The sequence below is a fragment of the Sciurus vulgaris genome (assembly GCF_902686455.1).
Source record: "Sciurus vulgaris genome assembly, chromosome: 12".
Lineage (NCBI taxonomy): Eukaryota > Metazoa > Chordata > Mammalia > Rodentia > Sciuridae > Sciurus > Sciurus vulgaris.
This window is the reverse complement of record NC_136473.1, coordinates 101730968-101750193: the sequence shown is the minus strand read 5'-3', so window position 1 is coordinate 101750193 and position 19226 is coordinate 101730968. Positions and strand designations below refer to the sequence as shown.

The following is a 19226-nucleotide window of genomic DNA, read 5'->3' as shown; positions in this document are numbered from 1 at the left end:
AGCATATTTATTTCCAAGAGTAAATTGTTATCTTTTCTTCTTAAATAACAGTGAAGTACTTTTGAAACTCAGTAATTCAGATAGACCAGAGCAAAACATTTGTACCTAGTTTTTGTCTCTTGGATGATAATGTATTTATTTGCTACATATTTTGCTATGACAAGTAGTCATCTTTACTAATAACGATCCTTTGAGATTATATTTTAAATAAGAAACTGTTACTTCCATTGTTTTCCTCCCTACTTTGTTTTTCCTTTCTGATAGATATATACCACTGCACTGTGATATAGACTTTCTAAGTATGTGAAATGATATTGTGATATATATATATTTGCTTCAGGCTCCGGATATCAAAAAAACCCTCAGGAATGTATTGAACAAAATGTAAGAATGAGGACTAGGATGCAAAGTAAGTAGATAAATTTCTATTATTTGCTATGTTTTTCTTGATTATATAACATACGAAAATATTTAGTTCTTCAAATCAGCATTTGGGGTGTTTGTGAGTTCACTAATAAAGGATGGCTATGATTACTAGTTTAGTAATTTCCATTTGCTTGGACTGGCATCAGATGAGATGGTATAGAATGTAGACAGTGGGGGACATGCTGGGGAATGATATTGACCAAATTATATTGTTATGTCTAGTGCATGTACAAATATGTAACAAAAAATCCCATTATTCATTATGTATAACTATACTGTTTCCCCACAATAAAAAAAATGTGACAAAAAGAAAAGAATATAGGTAGTGGTATGATTAAAAACCAGTGGATGGTAGATATAGACTAGACAAGCTGTCAATTCTAGCATCAGTACAATCTATACAATAACAAAATCATACTCAACACTATTTTTTGTTTTTAGGAGACTTTGTAAAAGTAACCACTTGTTTGTATACCCATTATTTTACATATGAAGGGCTGAAATCCATAAATTCTATTTTCATGTTCAAATTTAGGATGGATTAAATGTGACAGAATTTAAGAAATACTTATGAATTGATAGAATGATAATACTTCCAACTCGTTACCTATCATAATTTCTGTAGAAATGTGTCCACATTAAACTTTGACTGTATTAAAAAAATCCATGCATGCTTCATCTTCTCTCCCCTTTTTCCTCTTCTAACCACAGTAGGTCTCAAGGCTTCCAGGTATTGCCTGACTTTCCCCATCCTATATCTCTTGCTCCTGGAATGGTTAACTGTAATTAGACTAAGTAACCTCTCAGCTTTGTCTTTCCATTACTAAAATAGTAATGATCACAGTTCATTTTTTCTCAGCTGTGAAGTTTTGCTCCACATGAGTTCTCCAGGTGTCTCAAGCTGAAGTGGACTTTTGCCCTGCCTTCTTGTGGCTATTGTTTTTTAATCGTTATGCGTGCCTACTATTAGAAGATTATTTCCTCTTATAATTTGTTCTTCCTGAGCTAGTATAGTTCAGAAACCAAATATTGACTATCTTATTAGAATTATGTTTATAACCAGAATTAAAAATGAAAATTAAATTTGGAGACCTTGGAGATAATCTTGAAGGTGAAAATGCATAAGTTTTAGGACATAACTAAGAGAAATGCAGGGGCTTCTTATATGATTTCTTAGTTTTGGGGGTTTTTTTTCTTGTTTTTTTGTTTTTTTGGTACTGAGGATTGAACCCAGGGGTGCTTAACCCCTGAGCCACAGCTCCAGCCCTTTTTTTTTTAACTTTATTTTTATTGTAAACAAATGGGATACATGTTGTTTCTGTTTGTACATGGAGTAACAGCATACCATTTGCGTAATCATGCATTTACATAGAGTAATGATGTTTGACTCATTCTGTTATTTTTTCCTTCCCTCCCTCCCCTCCCACCCCTCTTTTCCCTCTATACAGTCGCTCCTTCCTCCATTCTTGCCCCCCTCCCACCCCCCATTATGTGTCATCATCCGCTTATCAGTGAGATCATTTGCCTTTTGGATTTTTGAGATTGGCTTATCTCACTTAACATGATATTCTCCAATTTCATCCATTTGCCTGCAAATGCCATAATTTTATTATTCTTTATAGCTGAGTAATATTCCATTGTGTATGTATACCACAGTTTCTTTATCCATTCATCAATTGAAGGACATCTAGGTTGGTTCCACAATCTGGCTATGGTGAAGTGAGCAGCAAAGAACATTGATGTGGCTGTATCTCTGTAGTATGCTGATTTTAAGTCCTTTGGGTATAGGCCGAGGAGTGGGATAGCTGGGCCAAATGGTGGGTCCATTCCAAGTTTTCTAAGGAATCTCCACACTGCTTTCCAGAGTGGCTGCACTAATTTGCATCCCCACCAGCAATGTATGAGTGTACCTTTTTCCCCACATCCTCTCCAACACCTATTGTTGCTTGTATTCTTGATAATCACCATTCTAATTGGGGTGAGATGGAATCTTAGTGTAGTTTTGATTTGCATTTCTCTTATTACTAAAGATGGTGAACATTTTTTCCTATGTTTGTTGATTGCTTGTAGATCTTCTGTGAAGCGTCTGTTCATATCCTTAGCCCATTTGTTGATTGGGTTATTTGTATTCTTCATGTAGAGTTTTTTGAGTTCTTTATATATTCTGGAAATTAGTGCTCTATCTGAAGTATGAGTGGCAGATATTCTCCCACTCTGTAGGTTCTCTCTTCACATTGCTGATAGTTTCCTTTGCTGAGAGAAAGCTGTTTAGTTTGAATCTATCCCAGTTGTTGATTCTTGCTTTTATTTCTTGTGCTATGGGAGTCCTGTTAAGGAAGTCTGATCCTAAGCCAACAAGTTGAAGGTTTGGACCTACTTTTTCTTCTGTAAGATGCAAGGTCTCTGGTCTGATTTCGAGGTCCTTGATCCATTGTGAGTTGATTTTTGTGCAGGGTGACAGATAGGGGTTTAGTTTCATTCTGTTGCATATGGATTTCCAATTCTCCCAGCACCATTTGTTGAAGAGGCTATCTTTTCTCCTTTGCATATTTTTGGCCCCTTTGTCTAGTATGAGAAAATTGTATTTATTTGGGTTTGTGTCCGTGTCCTCTATTCTGTACCATTGATCTACCTGTCTATTTTGGTGCCAATACCATGCCGTTTTTGTTACTATTGCTTTGTAGTATAGTTGAAGTTCTGGTATTGTGATACCCCCTGCTTCGTTCTTCCTGCTAAGGATTGTTTTAGCTATTCTGGGTTTCTTATTCTTCCAGATGAATTTCATGATTGCTTGCTCTATTTCTGTAAGGTACATCATTGGGATTTTTTTTTTTTTTTTTTTTTTTTTTTTTTTTTTTGGGTGCTGGGGATCGATCCCAGGGCCTTGTGCTTACAAGGCAAGCACTCTACCAACTGAGCTATCTCCTCAGCCCCCATCATTGGGATTTTAATTGGAATTGCATTGAATCTGTGTAGCACTTTTGGTAGTATGGCCATTTTGACAATATTAATTCTGCCTATCCAAGAACACGGGAGATCTTTTCATCTTCTAAGGTCTTCCTCAATTTGTTTCTTCAAATTTTTGTAGTTTTCATTGTAGAGATCTTTTACCTCTTTGGTTAGACTGATTCCCAAGTATTTTATTTTTTTTGAGGCTATTGCAAATGGAGTTGTTTTCCTCATTTCCCTTTCAGCTGTTTCGTTGCTTGCGTATAAAAATGCTTTAGATTTATGCGTGTTGATTTTATAGCCTGCTATTTTGCTGAATTCATTGATGAGGTCTAGAAGTTTTCTGGAGGAGTTTTTTGGATCCTCTAAATATAGAATCATGTCATCAGCAAGTAATGACAGCTTCAGTTCCTCTTTTCTTATTCATATCCCTTTAATTTCTTTAGTCTGCCTCATTGCTCTGGCTAGAGTTTCAAGGACAATGTTGAATAGAAGTGGTGAAAGAGGACAACCCTCTCTTGTTCCCGTTTTTAAAGGGAATGGTTTCAGTTTTTCTCTATTAAGAATGATGTTGGCCATGGGCTTAGCATAAATAGCCTTTACAATGTTCAGGTATGTTCCTACTATCCCAATTTTTTCTAGTGTTTTGAGCATGAAGGGGTGTTGTATTTTGTGAAACGCTTTTTCTGCATCAATTGAAACAATCATATGATTATTTTCCTTAAGTCTATTGACATGATGGATTATGTTTATTGATTTACGAATGTTGAACCATCCTTGCATTCCAGGAATGAACCCCACTTGATTGTGGTGCACAATTTTCTTAATATGTTTTTGGATACAGTTTGCCAATATTTTGTTAAGGATCTTTGCATCTATATTCATCAAGGATAATGGTCTAAAATTTTCTTTTCTTTCCTTGATGTGTCTTTTCCTGGTTTGGGCATGAGGGTGATATTAGCTTCATAGAATGAGTTCGGTAGGGTACCCTCCTTTTCTATTTCCTGGAATATTTTGAGAAGTATTGGAATGAGTTCTTTGAAGGTCTTGTAGAACTCAGCTGAGAATCCATCTGGTCCTGGGCTTTTCTTGGATGGTAGATTTTTAATGGCTTCTTCTATTTCATTGCTTGATATTGATCTGTTTAAATCGTGTATGTCCTCCTGGTTCAGTTTGGGAGGAGCATATGTCTCTAGAAATTTGTCAATGTCTTCGGTAGTTTCTATTTTGTTGGAATACAGATTTTCAAAGTAGCTTCTCATTATGTTCTGTATCTCAGTGGTGTCTGTCGTGATATTTCCTTTTGCATCATGTATTTTAGTAATTTGAGTCTTCTCTCTCCTTCTCTTTGTTAGTGTGGCTAAGGGTTTGTCTATTTTGTTTACTTTCTCAAAGAACCAGCTTTTATTTTTGTCAATTTTTTGAATAGCTTCTTTTGTTTCAGTTTCATTGATTTCAGCCCTGATTTTAATTATTTCCTGTCTTCTTCTACTTTTGCTGTTATTCTGTTCTTCTTTTTCTAGAGCTTTGAGCTGTAATGTTAGGTCATTTAGTTGTTGACTTTTCATTCTTTTCTGGAATGTGCTCCATGCAATGAATTTTCCTCTTAGTACCACTTTCATTGTGTCCCAGAGATTTTGATATGTTGTATCATTGTTCTCATTGACCTCTTAAGAATTTTTTAATCTCCTCCCTGATGTTTTTTGTTATCTATGTTTCATTCAATAGCATCTTATTTAGTCTCCAAGTGTTGGAGTAATTTCCCTTTTTTATATTGTCATTGATTTCTACTCTCAGTCCATTATGATCTCATAGAACACAAGGCAGTATCTCTATTTTTTTTGCATTTCCTAAGGGCTACTTTGTTGCATAACACATGGTCTATTTTCCAGAAGGTTCCATGTGCTGCTGAGAAGAAAGTGTATCCGCTCGTTGATGGATGGAATATTCTACATATGTCTATTAAGTCTAGGTTATTGATTGTGTTATTGAGTTCTATGGTTTCTTTGGTTGGATTTTGTTTGGAAGATCTATCTAGTGGTGACAGTGGTGCATTAAAGTCGCCCAGAATTATTGTGCTGTGGTCTATGTGAAATTGAGAAGGATTTGTTTGATGTACAGGGCTGCACCATTGTTTGGGGCATAAATATTTACTATTGTTATGGCTTCTTGATTTATGGTTCCCTTAAGCAGTATGAAATGTCCTTCTTTATCCCTTCTGACTAACTTTGGCTTGAAGTCCACTTTATTTGACATAAGGATACAAACCCCCGCTTTTTTACTGAGTCCATGTGCGTGGTAGGTTTTTTCCCATACTTTCACCTTTAGTCTGTGGATGTCTTTTTCTATGAGATGAGTCTCTTGAAGGCAGCATATTGTTGGGTCTTTCATTTTAATCCATTCTGCCAGTCTATGTCTTTTGATCTATGAGTTTAGGCCATTAATGTTCAGGGTTATTATTGAGAAATAATTTGTATTCCCAGTCATTTGGCTTATTTTTGGTTTTAAGTTGGCTTGGTTTCTCCTTTGAGTGCTTTTCTCTAAGGTAGTTCCTCTCTTTGCTGACCTCCATTGTTGTTTTTCATTTCCTCCTCATGGAATATTTTGTTGAGAACATTCTGTAGTGCAGGCTTTCTATTTGTAAATTCTTTTAACTTTTGTTTATCATGGAAGGATTTTATTTCATCTTCAAATCTGAAGGTTAGTTTTGCTGGGTATAGGATTCTTGGTTGGCAACTATGTTCTTTCAGAGCTTGAAATATGTTGTTCCAGGACCTTCTAGCTTTTAGAGTCTGGGTTGAGAAGTCGGCTGCTGTCTGTATTGGTTTCCCCTATATATAATCTGATGGTTTTCTCTCGTGGCCTTCAAAATCCTATCTTTATTTTGAATGTTAGGTATTTTCATTCTAATGTGCCTTGGTGTGGATCTGTTGTGATTCTGTGCATTTGGTGTTCTGTAAGCCTCTTGTATTTGATTTTCCATTTCATTCTTTAGGTTTGGGAAATTTTCTGATTATTTCATTGAATAGGTTGCTCATTCCTTTGGTTTGTATCTCTGGGCCTTCCTCAATCCCAATAATTCTTAAATTTGGTCTTTTCATGATGTTCCATAGTTCTTGGAGATTCTGTTCATGATTTCTTACCATCTTCTCTGTTTGGGCGACTTTATTTTCAAGATTAAATATTTTGTCTTCATTGTCTGAGGTTCTGTCTTTCAAGTGGTCTAGTCTGTTGGTGATCCTTTGCATTGAGTTTTTTATTTGGTTTATTGTCTCCTTCATTTCAAGGATTTCTATTTGTCGTTTTTTTTTTTTTTTTTTTTTTTTTTTTATTTGAGAATCTCTATCTCTTTGTTGAAATGATCTTTTGCTTCCTGCAGGTGCTCTTTCAGCTTATTGGTATTATCATTCATTGCCTGCATTTGCTCTCTTATCTCATCCTTTGCTTCGCGAATCATCTTAATCATGTATAATCTGAAGTCCTTTTCTGACATTTCTTCTAACATACTGTCATTGGATTCTATTACTATAGAATCTAGATTTGTTTGGATCATTTTCTTCCCTTGTTTTTTCATGTTGTTCATGTATCTTCCCCTCTAGCAGTGCAGATCTAGGGTATGGCAGATTTCCCCCTATAGGCTTATAGTGGCCCTATAGGTTTCCAAAACCCTTTCGTTAAGGGGAGATGAGTATCAGCAGTGCCCAATTCAGACACTGTGCAATCCTAGACCAAATAGCCCCTATGAGGACAATAACAAAATTGTCATAATAAACAGAATGAGTTAAAATATTATGTTCAATAAAACAAACAGATTTGCAATAAGGTCTGCAGTTTCTAATGGAGGACAAAGAGGATGCAGAGGGATGTAGAATGTGGCTGTTAATGAGATAAGAAAAGATTATACAGAAGTTCTAGATAATAGAAAGGGTGAGAGTGTAATCAAAAGAAATTGGATGTTAGCATGCAAAAAAGGGAAAAAGAGACTCTGAGGGAACAGGTAAACAAAAGGAAAAGAGAGCAAGAATAGTAAAGAAATAAAAATAAATTTTTTCAATAAGGAGAAAAAAGAAAATCTACAGTATAACAGTCATATAGTAATAAAACCTCCCAGTCTTCAGTAGCCTGATGCATGAGAGGTACCTGACAATGAGCTTCAAGTCTCCAGCAGGCATCTCAGGATGGGATTTGCCCCACCTAAAGATGGGAGCTACGGCTTCCAGGATTATCCAAGATGGCCACTCTGGCTTCGAAATGTGTTGGCAAATGGTGAGCTGCAGCTCAGGGTGTGGACGTGGTCAGCTGGAGGTCCTGGAGGTGGGATGCGGTTGGTCAGGCAGGGGTCCTGGAGGTCGGGTGTGTTTGGTGTGGTTGTGGGATCCTGGAGGCTGGGTGCAATCAGTAGGTCTGGGGTCCTAGTGATAGGGTGCAGTCAGTTGGTCTGGGGGTACTGGCGGCAGGGAGCAGTCAGTCGATGTGAGGGCCCCAGAGGCAGGGAGTGATCAGTCGGGCTGAGGGATCCTGGAGAAGGGGCTCAGTCAGTCCGGCCAGGGTTCCTACAGGGCCTGGCTGTTGTCTCAAAATGGCAGCAGCCACGTTTAACTAAACCTGCAGGTACTGTGACAGAGAACTTCCAGGCAACAGCAGGCAGCTGGTGCTCCACTGGCGGTCAGAGATCAGTTTGCTGACTGTTGTCGGATGATCGGGAGGTGAACCTCCTACGTTCGGTGATGGATAGGTATAAGGCAGGCGATGGACCGGCCAGAGGCAGGCAAATGGCGGATTATAGGTGCCTGACAGTGAGCAATCTGCACTCAAAAAAGGCGAGGTTATGCTGGCATACTGCAGGTCATCACAGCAGACACATGGGGTAAACACCAGGGAATTGATAAGCAGTAAAAACTGCCTCACCAAAAAACAGATATCCTCTGCTTGAAACTGGAGTTACAGAGCGACAAGGAACACAGCCTCCCTCTAGTCCGCCATCTTGGATCTCCCCAGCCCTTTTTAATATTTCATTTTGAGACAGGGTCTTGCTGAGTTGCTGAGTGCTTTGCTAAGTTGCTGAGACTGGCTTTGAACTCGTGATACTCCTACCTCAGCCTCCTGAGCCACTGGGATTATAGGTTTGCACCACCACACCCAGCTTAGTTCTTTCTTTCCTTCTTTTTAAAAATTCTTTTGGAAGCCAAGCAATTCTTTTTCTTTCCAAACAGATGTCTAATTTGTAGAATTCTGTTTGCCTTCTGACTTTGACTTAAGTTATTATATTTCTTATGGCTTAAATACTTGTAAGCACCTACCATATCTAGTACTATATTGAGCTTTGAGAGTTAGGTAGAAGTAACATACTAGAAATGTGCCTGCAACAGAATTTTCAGACTTTTAACCACACGAAGACATTAAGATAGAGTAATGAACAGGAAAAAATATTGTGAATGGAAATAGAAGACTGCAGTGAGTTTCTAAGGTCCTTATAGATTCCTCTTCAATTCAAGACCATTTTTAATTTTTTTCTTAGCATTACATTCCAATTTTCATATCTTATTCTCTTTATTACACATTCTGCCTACTTCAGTGAGGGAAAAATAAAAGCCATTTTTAAATTTGGATGTTTTAAGAGCCTAGACTAGAGCTTTGGATCTTTGGAGTTAGAGTTCTCGGATTTCAGTCCTAGCTCCTCTACTAATTGCTAAAGTGGAGTAGTCACTTAAATTTCGTGAACCTCAGTTTTCCTACCTTTAGAGACAATAGTGCTTAAGCTGGGTAATTGTAATGAACTTATAGGTATAAACAATTTTTAAAAGTGTAATTCACATAATAATGCTTATTGTTAACAATATGATGTGCAGAAATCATTAATAATGGAGAATTCTTTCCTTTTATTCTTGACTTTTGTAGAGTGATTATTGCCATACTTTTCAGACTGGAAAAACTTGATTTTTATCTTCTAAAAAGATTTCTTTCAGAATTTTTATAACAGTTTCTAATAATTTTAATAAACAGGATAGAGTGTACCTTTTAGACAATGTTCTGCCTAAGCAGTGTATATTACTTATACTGTGTATTATGTGAATTTCATAAATACTATGTATGGTACATATTAATATTCATAATAAAATAGCACTTCATTTTCATAAATATTTTCTCATTTGCAATCATATAGTAAACTTTTTGACATAAATATCTGTTGGGTTTGGGATTTTTTTTGTGTGGTTGGCATTTGGAGTTTATATAGTACACACTTGTGATTTAGATGACTTAAATTAGAAACTTCTAAAATAATAAAGTTTCTTAAGCTAATTTAGTAATTGAAAAACAATATGCCTTAGAGTTAGGGTTGATGTCATTTTGTGTCATTTGGGATGTTTTGTCATATGATCAAAAATGAGGTTATTTCTGTAATCTTAGCAGTGCTAAATTTACTCCTCCTGTTTAGTCCAGTGTTTCTCAAATGAAAACTGTTGATAAACATGAGGAAAATCATTTATATGTATAAAAGTTGTAAAACTCCAGGTAAGTGATAGATAGGCCATACTAAAATGTAGGTCAGGCCAGTGAGACAACTCAGCTTGTCCATCTTCCCAACCCTAGCCCTTTCCTTCTATTTCTTCTCTCAGATGTTAGACTCTGCTGCTATGTTAAGAAAAATGAAGGAGAAAAGGGAAAAGTTAGGGGAGTTTTAAATGTATCTTCTGAAACAATGGGAGAAGTAAAGATTTGTTGGATTTATGAGAAAATTGTTTTTGAACTCTGGTGTTTAACCCACAAACCTAAAACAGAATTATTTGTCTATTAACAGAAATGATGAAAAGTTTTTTTTTAATATATTGTATATTTGAAGTGGTCAGAAGCCCAGAGGAAATATTTGAATCAGTTTGAGGTAGAATGTAGTGAAGATTTTAAGATTGCGTTTTCTAAAATTGAAACGGTGTATCCAGATAGTCTAGTAATCCGTAGTCCACATTTTTTCCTCCCCTCCTTTACAGCATCTTCACCAGGCAAGAGTTCAATATATGGCCATTTTCCAGATGGTATAATATTACTTTTGTTATGGCATGCTTATTTTCTTTGTCCTCTTAACTTTGTCTCAGAATTTTACCAATCCTGTTAAATTAATTATGGGTCTTTTGCTCATAACAAGTATCAAGTGTGTGCTTTGTGCTGCATCACTACATGTTGTAAATAACTATGGAAAATACAATTCTTGTCTCAAGAAGCTTTCAGTGTAATGGGAATTTAAATGTCTTGCTTTTTCTTCTGCTCCTGGTTGATCTCTGCCTTTTCTCTTGGAATTTTTATCTTCCTTCTCTATGAGAAATTAATGCTCAAATTTTGAAACAAATTGATAGTCTTTTTTAATTACTCCTATCATTAGATGACAGCATTCAGAAATCAGAGCTTGGAAACCAGTCTCCATCAACCTCTAGCCAACGTAAGTTTGTTCAGTTTTTATTGAATCTCTAAAATTGGCAGTCCATAATTGTTAAGAAATGTTTTTAACAGCATTGTAATTTCTTGCTATTTGAAGAATCAGATATGAAGCACTTCTAGGAAAAAGTATGAATTTTACTAACAAGGAAATTCTGTATGGACAAATTATATGAAGCAATATCTAGTTGTCACCTTCACTTTATCATCCATAAGATCCCAAATAAATGTTAATAAGTAAAGCCTCTAATACCATTAACTGGTTAACTAAGCGAACCATGCTGAGTCAGCAGAAAGACAGCACATAGCCTGACATATAAATATATATATTTATTATATGTAACATATAATAAATAAAGCTTTTGTATTTTGTGTATATTTACCTAGAAATTAAAGTTGAAAACTTTTTAATATCTCTATTTATTTTTAAATAATTTAGTAAAAAGAATAACAGATTGCTTTGAATTTTTTCTAATCTCTTTAATGCCTATTTTAACATGTAGTTGGTTTCTCACATCTGCTTCTGCATTCAATCTATGTTGTTTCAATTGAAGTACCTGTAGAAATATTGTAGATAAGAATTTTGATAGCCTTTTCAGATAATTGTGGACACTCTTTTTAGATATTCTTCACTCTTTTTAGATATTCTTCAAAATTTAAGAAGTGGTAGTTTCTTAAGTATTATTTGAAATATGATTGAAACCGTATTAATGATCCTATTATATTAAAATTCATTCGTCTTGGGGCTGGGGCTGTAGCTCAGTGGCAGAGCACTTGCCTAGCATGAGTTTGATCCTTAGCACTACATAAAAATAAAAAATAAACAAAGGCATTCTGTCCACCTACAACTAAATTTAAAAAAAAAAATCATTGGTCTTTTTTGTAGTTTGATTGGAATGTTGATGCACTGATCATTTAGAAAATATGGGTTCACTAAGATATGCAAATTATCCAAATGTTGTCATACATTATAAAACAATCACATTTTCAAATACCACTACCAATCTCAAGACAGTGTTCAAGTATTGGAGGCTATCGAGCTCATGGTGGTAGATGCGATATTTCTAAACTCCTCATTTTCACTTGAAAACTTGAATATTACAGTTGTCAAAAATATTGCCATTTTGTTTCCTAAAAGTAACAGGCTTGCTTCCTTCATCTTCCAGAAAATGACTGCTGAATAAATAAGTCTGACTAACCATAATTTGTTCCTTGTTCTTGCATGTGAAAATGGTATTCCATGAAAAAAATGCTGATCCAGCTTGCAACTTGGTTGCACAAAGTTCATTTCCTTAAGACAACTGTGCTAGTATGTTGTGCCTCAGAGTGCATTGTGTCTACTTCCCATCTTTTCACCCAGAATATTGAAAAGACATGTACTCAAGAGTCGAGGGCCTTTCATTTTTTGTGCTTCTGGGTATTAAACCCAGTGCCTCACACCTGCTCTTCCACTGACCTACACCCCCAGCCCAAGCTAATTTTAGCTGTTTCACGAAGGACAATCTTAAGTAAAACTGGCGTTCGTTTTTTTTTTAAACCTTGACTGCAGAGCAGTGAAAAATAGTGACTCTCCTAGTACAGTTTGGTGCCACTGCCCTGTGATTCATGGTAAGGCATCAGAAATTTTTGCCACCATTACTTTTGCACCATCAGTGCAAATGTCAACACAATGGAATAAGTCAAAAAACATCTTACTGTTAACTTCATGGACGTCCCCACTAAATAGGGTCTAGAGATACCCCACAGACCATGCTTTGAGAGCTGCTACTCTTAAAGGCCCTAGTACAATTATTAGGTTAAAGCAATCAGTAAGATATAAAAGATATAAAAGTATTACTACTACTATCTTTATTAACTGATTAAATGAAGTATGGTATATGAGGAAATACTTTTAAACCAAAAAGTGCTATAAAAATGTAAATTGATATTATAACTATTATTATTGATTTGGGATGAAATTCAAAACTAAATTTTTACCAATGTTGACTTGTGTTTCACAAAAACATAAGCATCAGCACAGTCAGCCTAAAGGGACAGGTAGCTGTGTCCCATATGTGTGAGATATTCACTTACCTTGCATCCCTTTATATTCTTCAGGTATATTCTACCTTAGATAATAGCCATGTTAACTATGGGTTTATAAAAAAAATATAAGGTATCTTTTAATATTATTTATCTCCCAACTATTAGCAGTGGTAATAATAGTTTTTCTTTGTAAATGGCATTATTTCTGACTTGTTTATGCCATTTCATACATTTAAATTCTCCTTTTTCCTCAGACTCCTTGTTATTTTACATTGAAGAGATATATGCATGTTTGTACACATGAATTCAAGGCTGTGGGTGTGAGATTTTCTTGAAAATGTGATAAATTATTTTGCTCCTTCAAGAAATAAAATCAGCTCCCTTCTTTAAAGTCCTCCCTCTTTTGCCTAACATTTATAAACATTAATATTGATTTTAAAAGTCAGACAGCTCTCAATCTAAGAAAATGATATACGTGTCATTTCTATTTTTCCAGCAGAAGTAGCTGAACAACTCCAAAATGAATCCTTTGTCAAGAGGAAGTGGGGCTGGTGGCCGCTTTGTCTGATAACTATTCTTGCCTTGGGGACATTTTGGTTCCTTCATACTCCTGAGGTGGACACTGCTGCTGTTCAAGAGTTTCAAAACCAGATGCAGCAACTTATGACTAAGTACCAAGGTCAAGATGAGAAGCTGTGGAAAAGGAGCCAGATGTTCCTGGAAAAACATCTTAATAGCTCCCATCCTCGGAATTCGCCTGCTATCTTGCTACTCACTGCTGCCCGAGATGCCGAAGAAGCGCTTAAGTGTCTGAGCGAACAAATTGCCGATGCCTATTCTTCCTTCCGTAGTGTCCGTGCCATCCGGATTGATGGGACAGGCAAAGCTGCTCAAGACAGTGATGCTGTCAAACTAGAGGTAGATCAGCAGCTGAGCAACGGATTCAGAAATGGCCAGAATGCGGCAGTGGTGCACCGCTTCGAGTCGCTGCCTGCAAGCTCTGCTTTGATCTTCTATAAATATTGTGACCATGAAAATGCAGCCTTCAAAGATGTAGCCTTAGTTCTGACTGTCTTGTTGGAAGAGGAGACACTTGGAACCAGTCTAGGCCTAAAGGAAGTTGAAGAAAAAGTGAGAGATTTCCTCAGAGTCAAGTTCACCGACTCTAACACACCCAGCTCCTACAATCACATGGACCTAGACAAACTGAATGGGCTCTGGAGCCGAATCTCTCACTTAGTCCTGCCTGTGCAACCAGAAGATGCCCTGAAAAGGGGCATCTGCTTATAAGGGGTGAAAGAAGAGAATCATGTCTCAAGTTCTGAGAATTTTCCAGACTTTGTATCCAGAGACAAAATTCAGAGCACTTCTTGAAAGAACAGGAAGTTCATGGAACATCTAAATCATTTATTCAATCTAATTATCTGTGACTTGAGAGAATCATTTCTCTGTTTCTGTTGAGAGCTATGTTAAGGGTATTTAGGAGAGTAAATTATATGCAGTCCTGTAGAGGATCTGTTTGATTCTGGACTGAGTCTTTATTGCTGCGGTGTTACAGTGACAGGAGTTAGGCTCCTTTCCTATGAACGGCCCCTGCTTTTTAACTTAGATTTCTCACAGTTTGTTATTAGCAAGGCAGCTCTCTGATAGTAACCATGGACTTTCCCATTATGTTTCCTTTTATGCCATAGAGGTGTGAGTTCCCAGTAGGCTTCTGCTTGCAGGAACAAAAGTAATGGGAAGTCATGAGAGGTCATCCGGGTGTATGTTTAGATTTTTTTTTCCTTTGTTTTTGGAGGGTGGGGAAGAGAGGAATTGTGGAATGGAGAATGCAATAGAAGAGAAAAAGTCTTTAAGATGAAATGTTAGGTCACCAAGCTGTAGTTACTCAGACATCTGAACTGTGACCCCAGCGAGATCTGCTGAGATGTGTTTTCTTTCTCCCCACTTCCTTCCTTAAAGAAATTCTTGGTTCTCCCAAGGATTTTTAAAGCCTGAATATCAGGCTTAATATATTTGCTCATTTAACTCTTAAGGGCATGTAAACTCAGAGCAGTTTATTTTGGACATAACCAGAAGTTTGGGGTTTTTTGAAATAAGCAATACGGTTTTGGAAATTGGCACACAGTTTGTTAACCAGCCATCCTGGGCTATTGAAGAAGGATTTAATTCTCTGCTCGCCCATTTGTTACAGTCTAAGTCCTTTAGTGACACTCTATCACAAATCTAAAGATTTACTATGCACTTGATAAATTTTATTGAGTGCCTCAAGCCAAAAAGATAGTGAACTTTACCACATGTGAAGAATGTTAGATGTATTTCTGTAGAATTTTAGATGTAACTTGGCATCTAAATTGAGCTTTCTCACCTGTCAACTGCTTTGGTTTTTATAAAATCTTAATTCTGGACCCACATATGTTTTAATTGACCACAGGCCTTTAAATGAAAAAGATTGTTTTTAGAGTACTCAAGGCAGTCATTGACTTCATCATTTACCCTTTGAGGGTCTCACAACTCACAATTGGTAGCAGAGAGTGGTCTAATTTCTATTAGGACTATCAGTATTCAGAAATTTATACCCTTTATGGTAATTTGTTCCTAATTATCCAAAGTTAGATCATCTGATTTATAGAGGATTAGAAAACAGGAGTTTTTGAAAAGGCTTATTTTATACATACATATTATATGGAGAAATGTTTTTATTAAATGTTTCACTGACCCTAGTAATTTTAAAGTAATATGTTACTTATATCTTTCAGGAAATATTTGAAGCAGCTGATGTGTAAATGAATTTAAAAGCTATTTTAGTAATTTAAATAAACTTACTTTCTTGGTTTGTACTCTTACGTGATATAAACTTAATGATTTTACAAACTTTTTCTTTAGTCCACTTTTTCTTTACACTCAAACAATTTTAGGACTTTGGCTAGGAGAAACAAAGACCAGAGAATTGGAGCCATTCTCAAGTACATTGGTTAGAAGTGGAACAACCAGCCAGGCGCAGAAGCACATACCTGTAATCACAGCAGCTTTGGAAGTTGGGGAGGATCTAGTTGAAAGTCAGCCTTAGCAATTTAGTGAGGCCCTAAGCAACTTAGGGAGACCCTGTCTCTAAATAAAGTATAAAATAGAGCTGGGGATGTGGCTCAGAGATTAAGCAACCTTGGGGAACCAAAAAAAGAGAAAGAAATGGAACAACCATGATTTTCTAGTTTATCCAGGTTTTTTTTTTTTTTATTGTAAACAAATGGGATACATGTTGTTTCTCTATTTGTACCTGGAGTCAAGGCATACCATTTGTGTTAATCATAAATTTACATAGGTAATATTGTTTGATTCATTCTGTTATTTTCTTCCCTTCCCCCCACCCCTCCCACCCCTCTTTTCCCTCTATACAGTCCCTCCTTCCTCCATTCTTGCCCCCCTCCCACCCCCCATTATGTGTCATCATCCGCTTATCAGCGAGATCATTCCTCCTTTGGTTTTTTGAGATTAGTTTATCTCACTTAGCATGATATTTTCCAATTTCATCCATTTGCCTGCAAATGCCATAATTTTATTATTCTTTATAGCTGAGTAATATTCCATTGTATATATATACCACAGTTTCTTTATCCATTCATCAATTGAAGGACATCTAGGTTGGTTCCACAATCTGGCTATTGTGAATTGAGCAGCTATGAACATTGATGTGGCTGTATCTCTGTAGTATGCTGATTTTAAGTCCTTTGGGTATAGGCCAAGGAGTGGAATAGCTGGGTCAAATGGTGGTTCCGTTTTTTTTTTTTTTTTTTTTTTGAGATAGGTTCACACTACATTTTTTCAGGCCTCACTAAGTTACTGAGGCTGACCTCAAACTTGAGATCCTCCTGCCTCAGCCTCCCAAGCCACTGGGATTACAGGTATATACCACCGCGCCTCACTTATCCAGGAATTTTGAATTATCCAGGTAGTTACTTTACGTTTTCCTTACTTGACAAAAGAATCTCTGCAACAGAGCCTCTTAAGCTTTTCTTCATCACCTCCCCTAAAAAAACTTTTTAGATTACTTTTTTCTAATAGCCCCTTGGCATGAAATTTTACCCTGTATATATGCTTATGTATTGTATTATATATTTTTTTGCGTTTTATACAAAATAGATGTTTTTGCTGTCCACAAATCAATTTTCATCCCCATTAAGAGTGCATGCTCAAGATCATCTATATTTTCAATAGTTACTGCCTTGATGCGATCCTTTTACAAGGGAAAATTTAATAAGTCATTAGTAGAAACAGGAACTAGGGCCTCTAGAAATTAAGTACATGGTAACTTTGGGTGACAGCAGTGGCCCAGGGAACATCACAGTTTTAAAATTTCTGGGAACAATTTGCTTCCCTTCTTTCAATGACATCCTTATATTTAAGTTTTGTAAACTTCTCATCCTTAAAATTTTCATTCAGCGGAGAGAACTGCAACTTAGAAATGGAAGAGTTTTACAAATGTCATCCCACAGTTAAAGCCTATGCTAAAGATGCAAAATCCAGTTCCATAGGTTTGAAAGTCTACCAAAAGTGACCCGTACGTTGGTACGTGAACAAGGAGTTCTCACTGAATGCATGCGAATAATGTACTGCTGTGTTGTCCTTATTAAGATCATAGAGTAAAATCTTGTGCTAGAGTCTTTGTTGCTGAGACTGGCATCAAATTTGTGATCCTCCTGTCTCAGCCTTCTGAGTCGCTGGGATTACAGGCCAGCAACAGTATGCCCAGCTGTGGGGTCTTTTTCTAAGGAAGATTTTATTAGCATTAGCCACCAAAAATGAAATGAGTCCTAAGCCCAGGACACCAAACCAAGAAGGCTGCCACACACTGAAAGGAGGAAACTCCCTCCTTGATTGCCTGTCTCTTGGCCTAGATTGGACCAGGCCCCACGTGCTTCTGGGAGGTTTGAAAAGCCTGCATAGCCTGCCACCTGAACACAGGCAGGAGAAACCCTTGCATTCTTCGCCCTGGGCATAGCAAATTACTTGCACTCTCCTAAACACTCTGCGCTCTGTCTCCTGCATATTCCTAGACTCTTTGGTAACACGTCCTCTTCTCCTGTCCTCTTCCTTTTCGAATCTTCTCACTCACCAATTCCCTTCTCTCAAATACTATTTTAGGTGTCTTCTCTTTTTTGGAGGGGTGGGGTGGGAGTGGTTAACCTAAGATCTTTATGATCACAACAACCAGCAGCGACAAGTGGGGAGTTCTGGCTTCCTGGGTTGAATGCTTCGGAAACTGGAAAAAAATCCATCACTAGCATCATGAGACAACCAGTAGAGCCCTGATGAGGGAAACCTGCAAACTGGAGTCTACTCCTGTCCAGAGCCTGGTAACAACGTCCACACCCGAACCAGTCGGGGAGGGAGTGAGCCACTCCAAAGTTCTCAAATAACTTCAGAGTGAATCTTCAGATAAAAAGGAAGAGCACAACATTCTGCTTTTCCTTGGCACTTTAAAGTGACTAAGGTGATATGCACCAGCTAGCTGGTGCTTTGTGCTCCTTATATCCTATATTACCCTTGCCGCCTCATTAGCAGTGCTTGGTGTCACCTGCTTCTTGACAGCAGGGAAGCATCATATATTCATGGTGGTGATCACATAGAGCATTTGCATATTTGTTAACCAGGTGTGGTGGCACACACCTGTAGCCTCAGCTACTTGGGAGGCTTTGCCAGGCGGATCACTTGAGCCTAAGAGGTTTGGGGTCAGCCTCAGCAACATACTGAGACCTCTTAAATAAAAATTAGTTGAATAAAAAGAACAAGCCCTACCTTATTAATCAGGGAGGTAAATTGTATCTTTCATCATGTTATGCTGCTTATATATTTTTTCCTGTTATTCTTGAACCCTTTCTAAAAACTTTTAACAAGTTCAGCCTGAATTCAGCAATGTTGTGAATAATTTAAGGAAAAATGAAGAAGCCCCCTCAAAACTGTAAAGGCAGTGGTTAGTAAGAGGTTCTGATGAGGAAGGTGGGTATCAGTAAAAGACTTGGCATTTGAAGTGTTCTTAAAATAGCCATCAAGTCTTCTTAGATCTATTTATATTGCTTAAGAGGGTATTATCGTCCAGGTAAGAGATAGCTATGAATGTGAAAAAAAGGATAAGAAAAAATATTTGAGAAGTAGAATTGACAGCGTTTGGTAATTAAAGGTAATGTCAAGAAAATAAAAAGACTCTTCATAATGTTCTACTGAAAATATCTCTTCATTCTATTTAGCTCAGGTGTTTTCTCTCCCCAGGTACTAAGCACAAAGTGGTAGGCTCAATTTTTATTTCTTCATGTCTGTGGGTTGAGTTTTAGCAGTTTACTGAGTAGACATAGTCACATGTTCAGTTGGGACCTGATTGTAAAGAATAAAAACCCTGCCTG

At 36.9% G+C, this 19226-nt stretch overlaps 1 protein-coding gene across 9 annotated transcripts in view; it reads left to right on the top strand.

The window, feature by feature from the left end:
- TOR1AIP1 (torsin 1A interacting protein 1) overlaps positions 1-15668 on the top strand; it is a 36501-nt gene extending 20833 nt beyond the window's left edge. For 7 of the 9 annotated variants that reach the window (XM_079105929.1, XM_079105934.1, XM_079105932.1 and 4 more), the window contains 4 exons: positions 341-409; positions 10362-10406; positions 10751-10807; positions 13325-15668. In XM_079105929.1, the coding sequence (XP_078962055.1) occupies positions 341-409; positions 10362-10406; positions 10751-10807; positions 13325-14118 (965 nt within the window). In that variant the 3' untranslated portion in view covers positions 14119-15668. The remainder of the gene's footprint in view (positions 1-340; positions 410-10361; positions 10407-10750; positions 10808-13324) is intronic. The other 2 variants (XM_079105930.1, XM_079105937.1) reach the window with 1 other exon arrangement.
- Positions 15669-19226: the final 3558 nt, after the last annotated feature.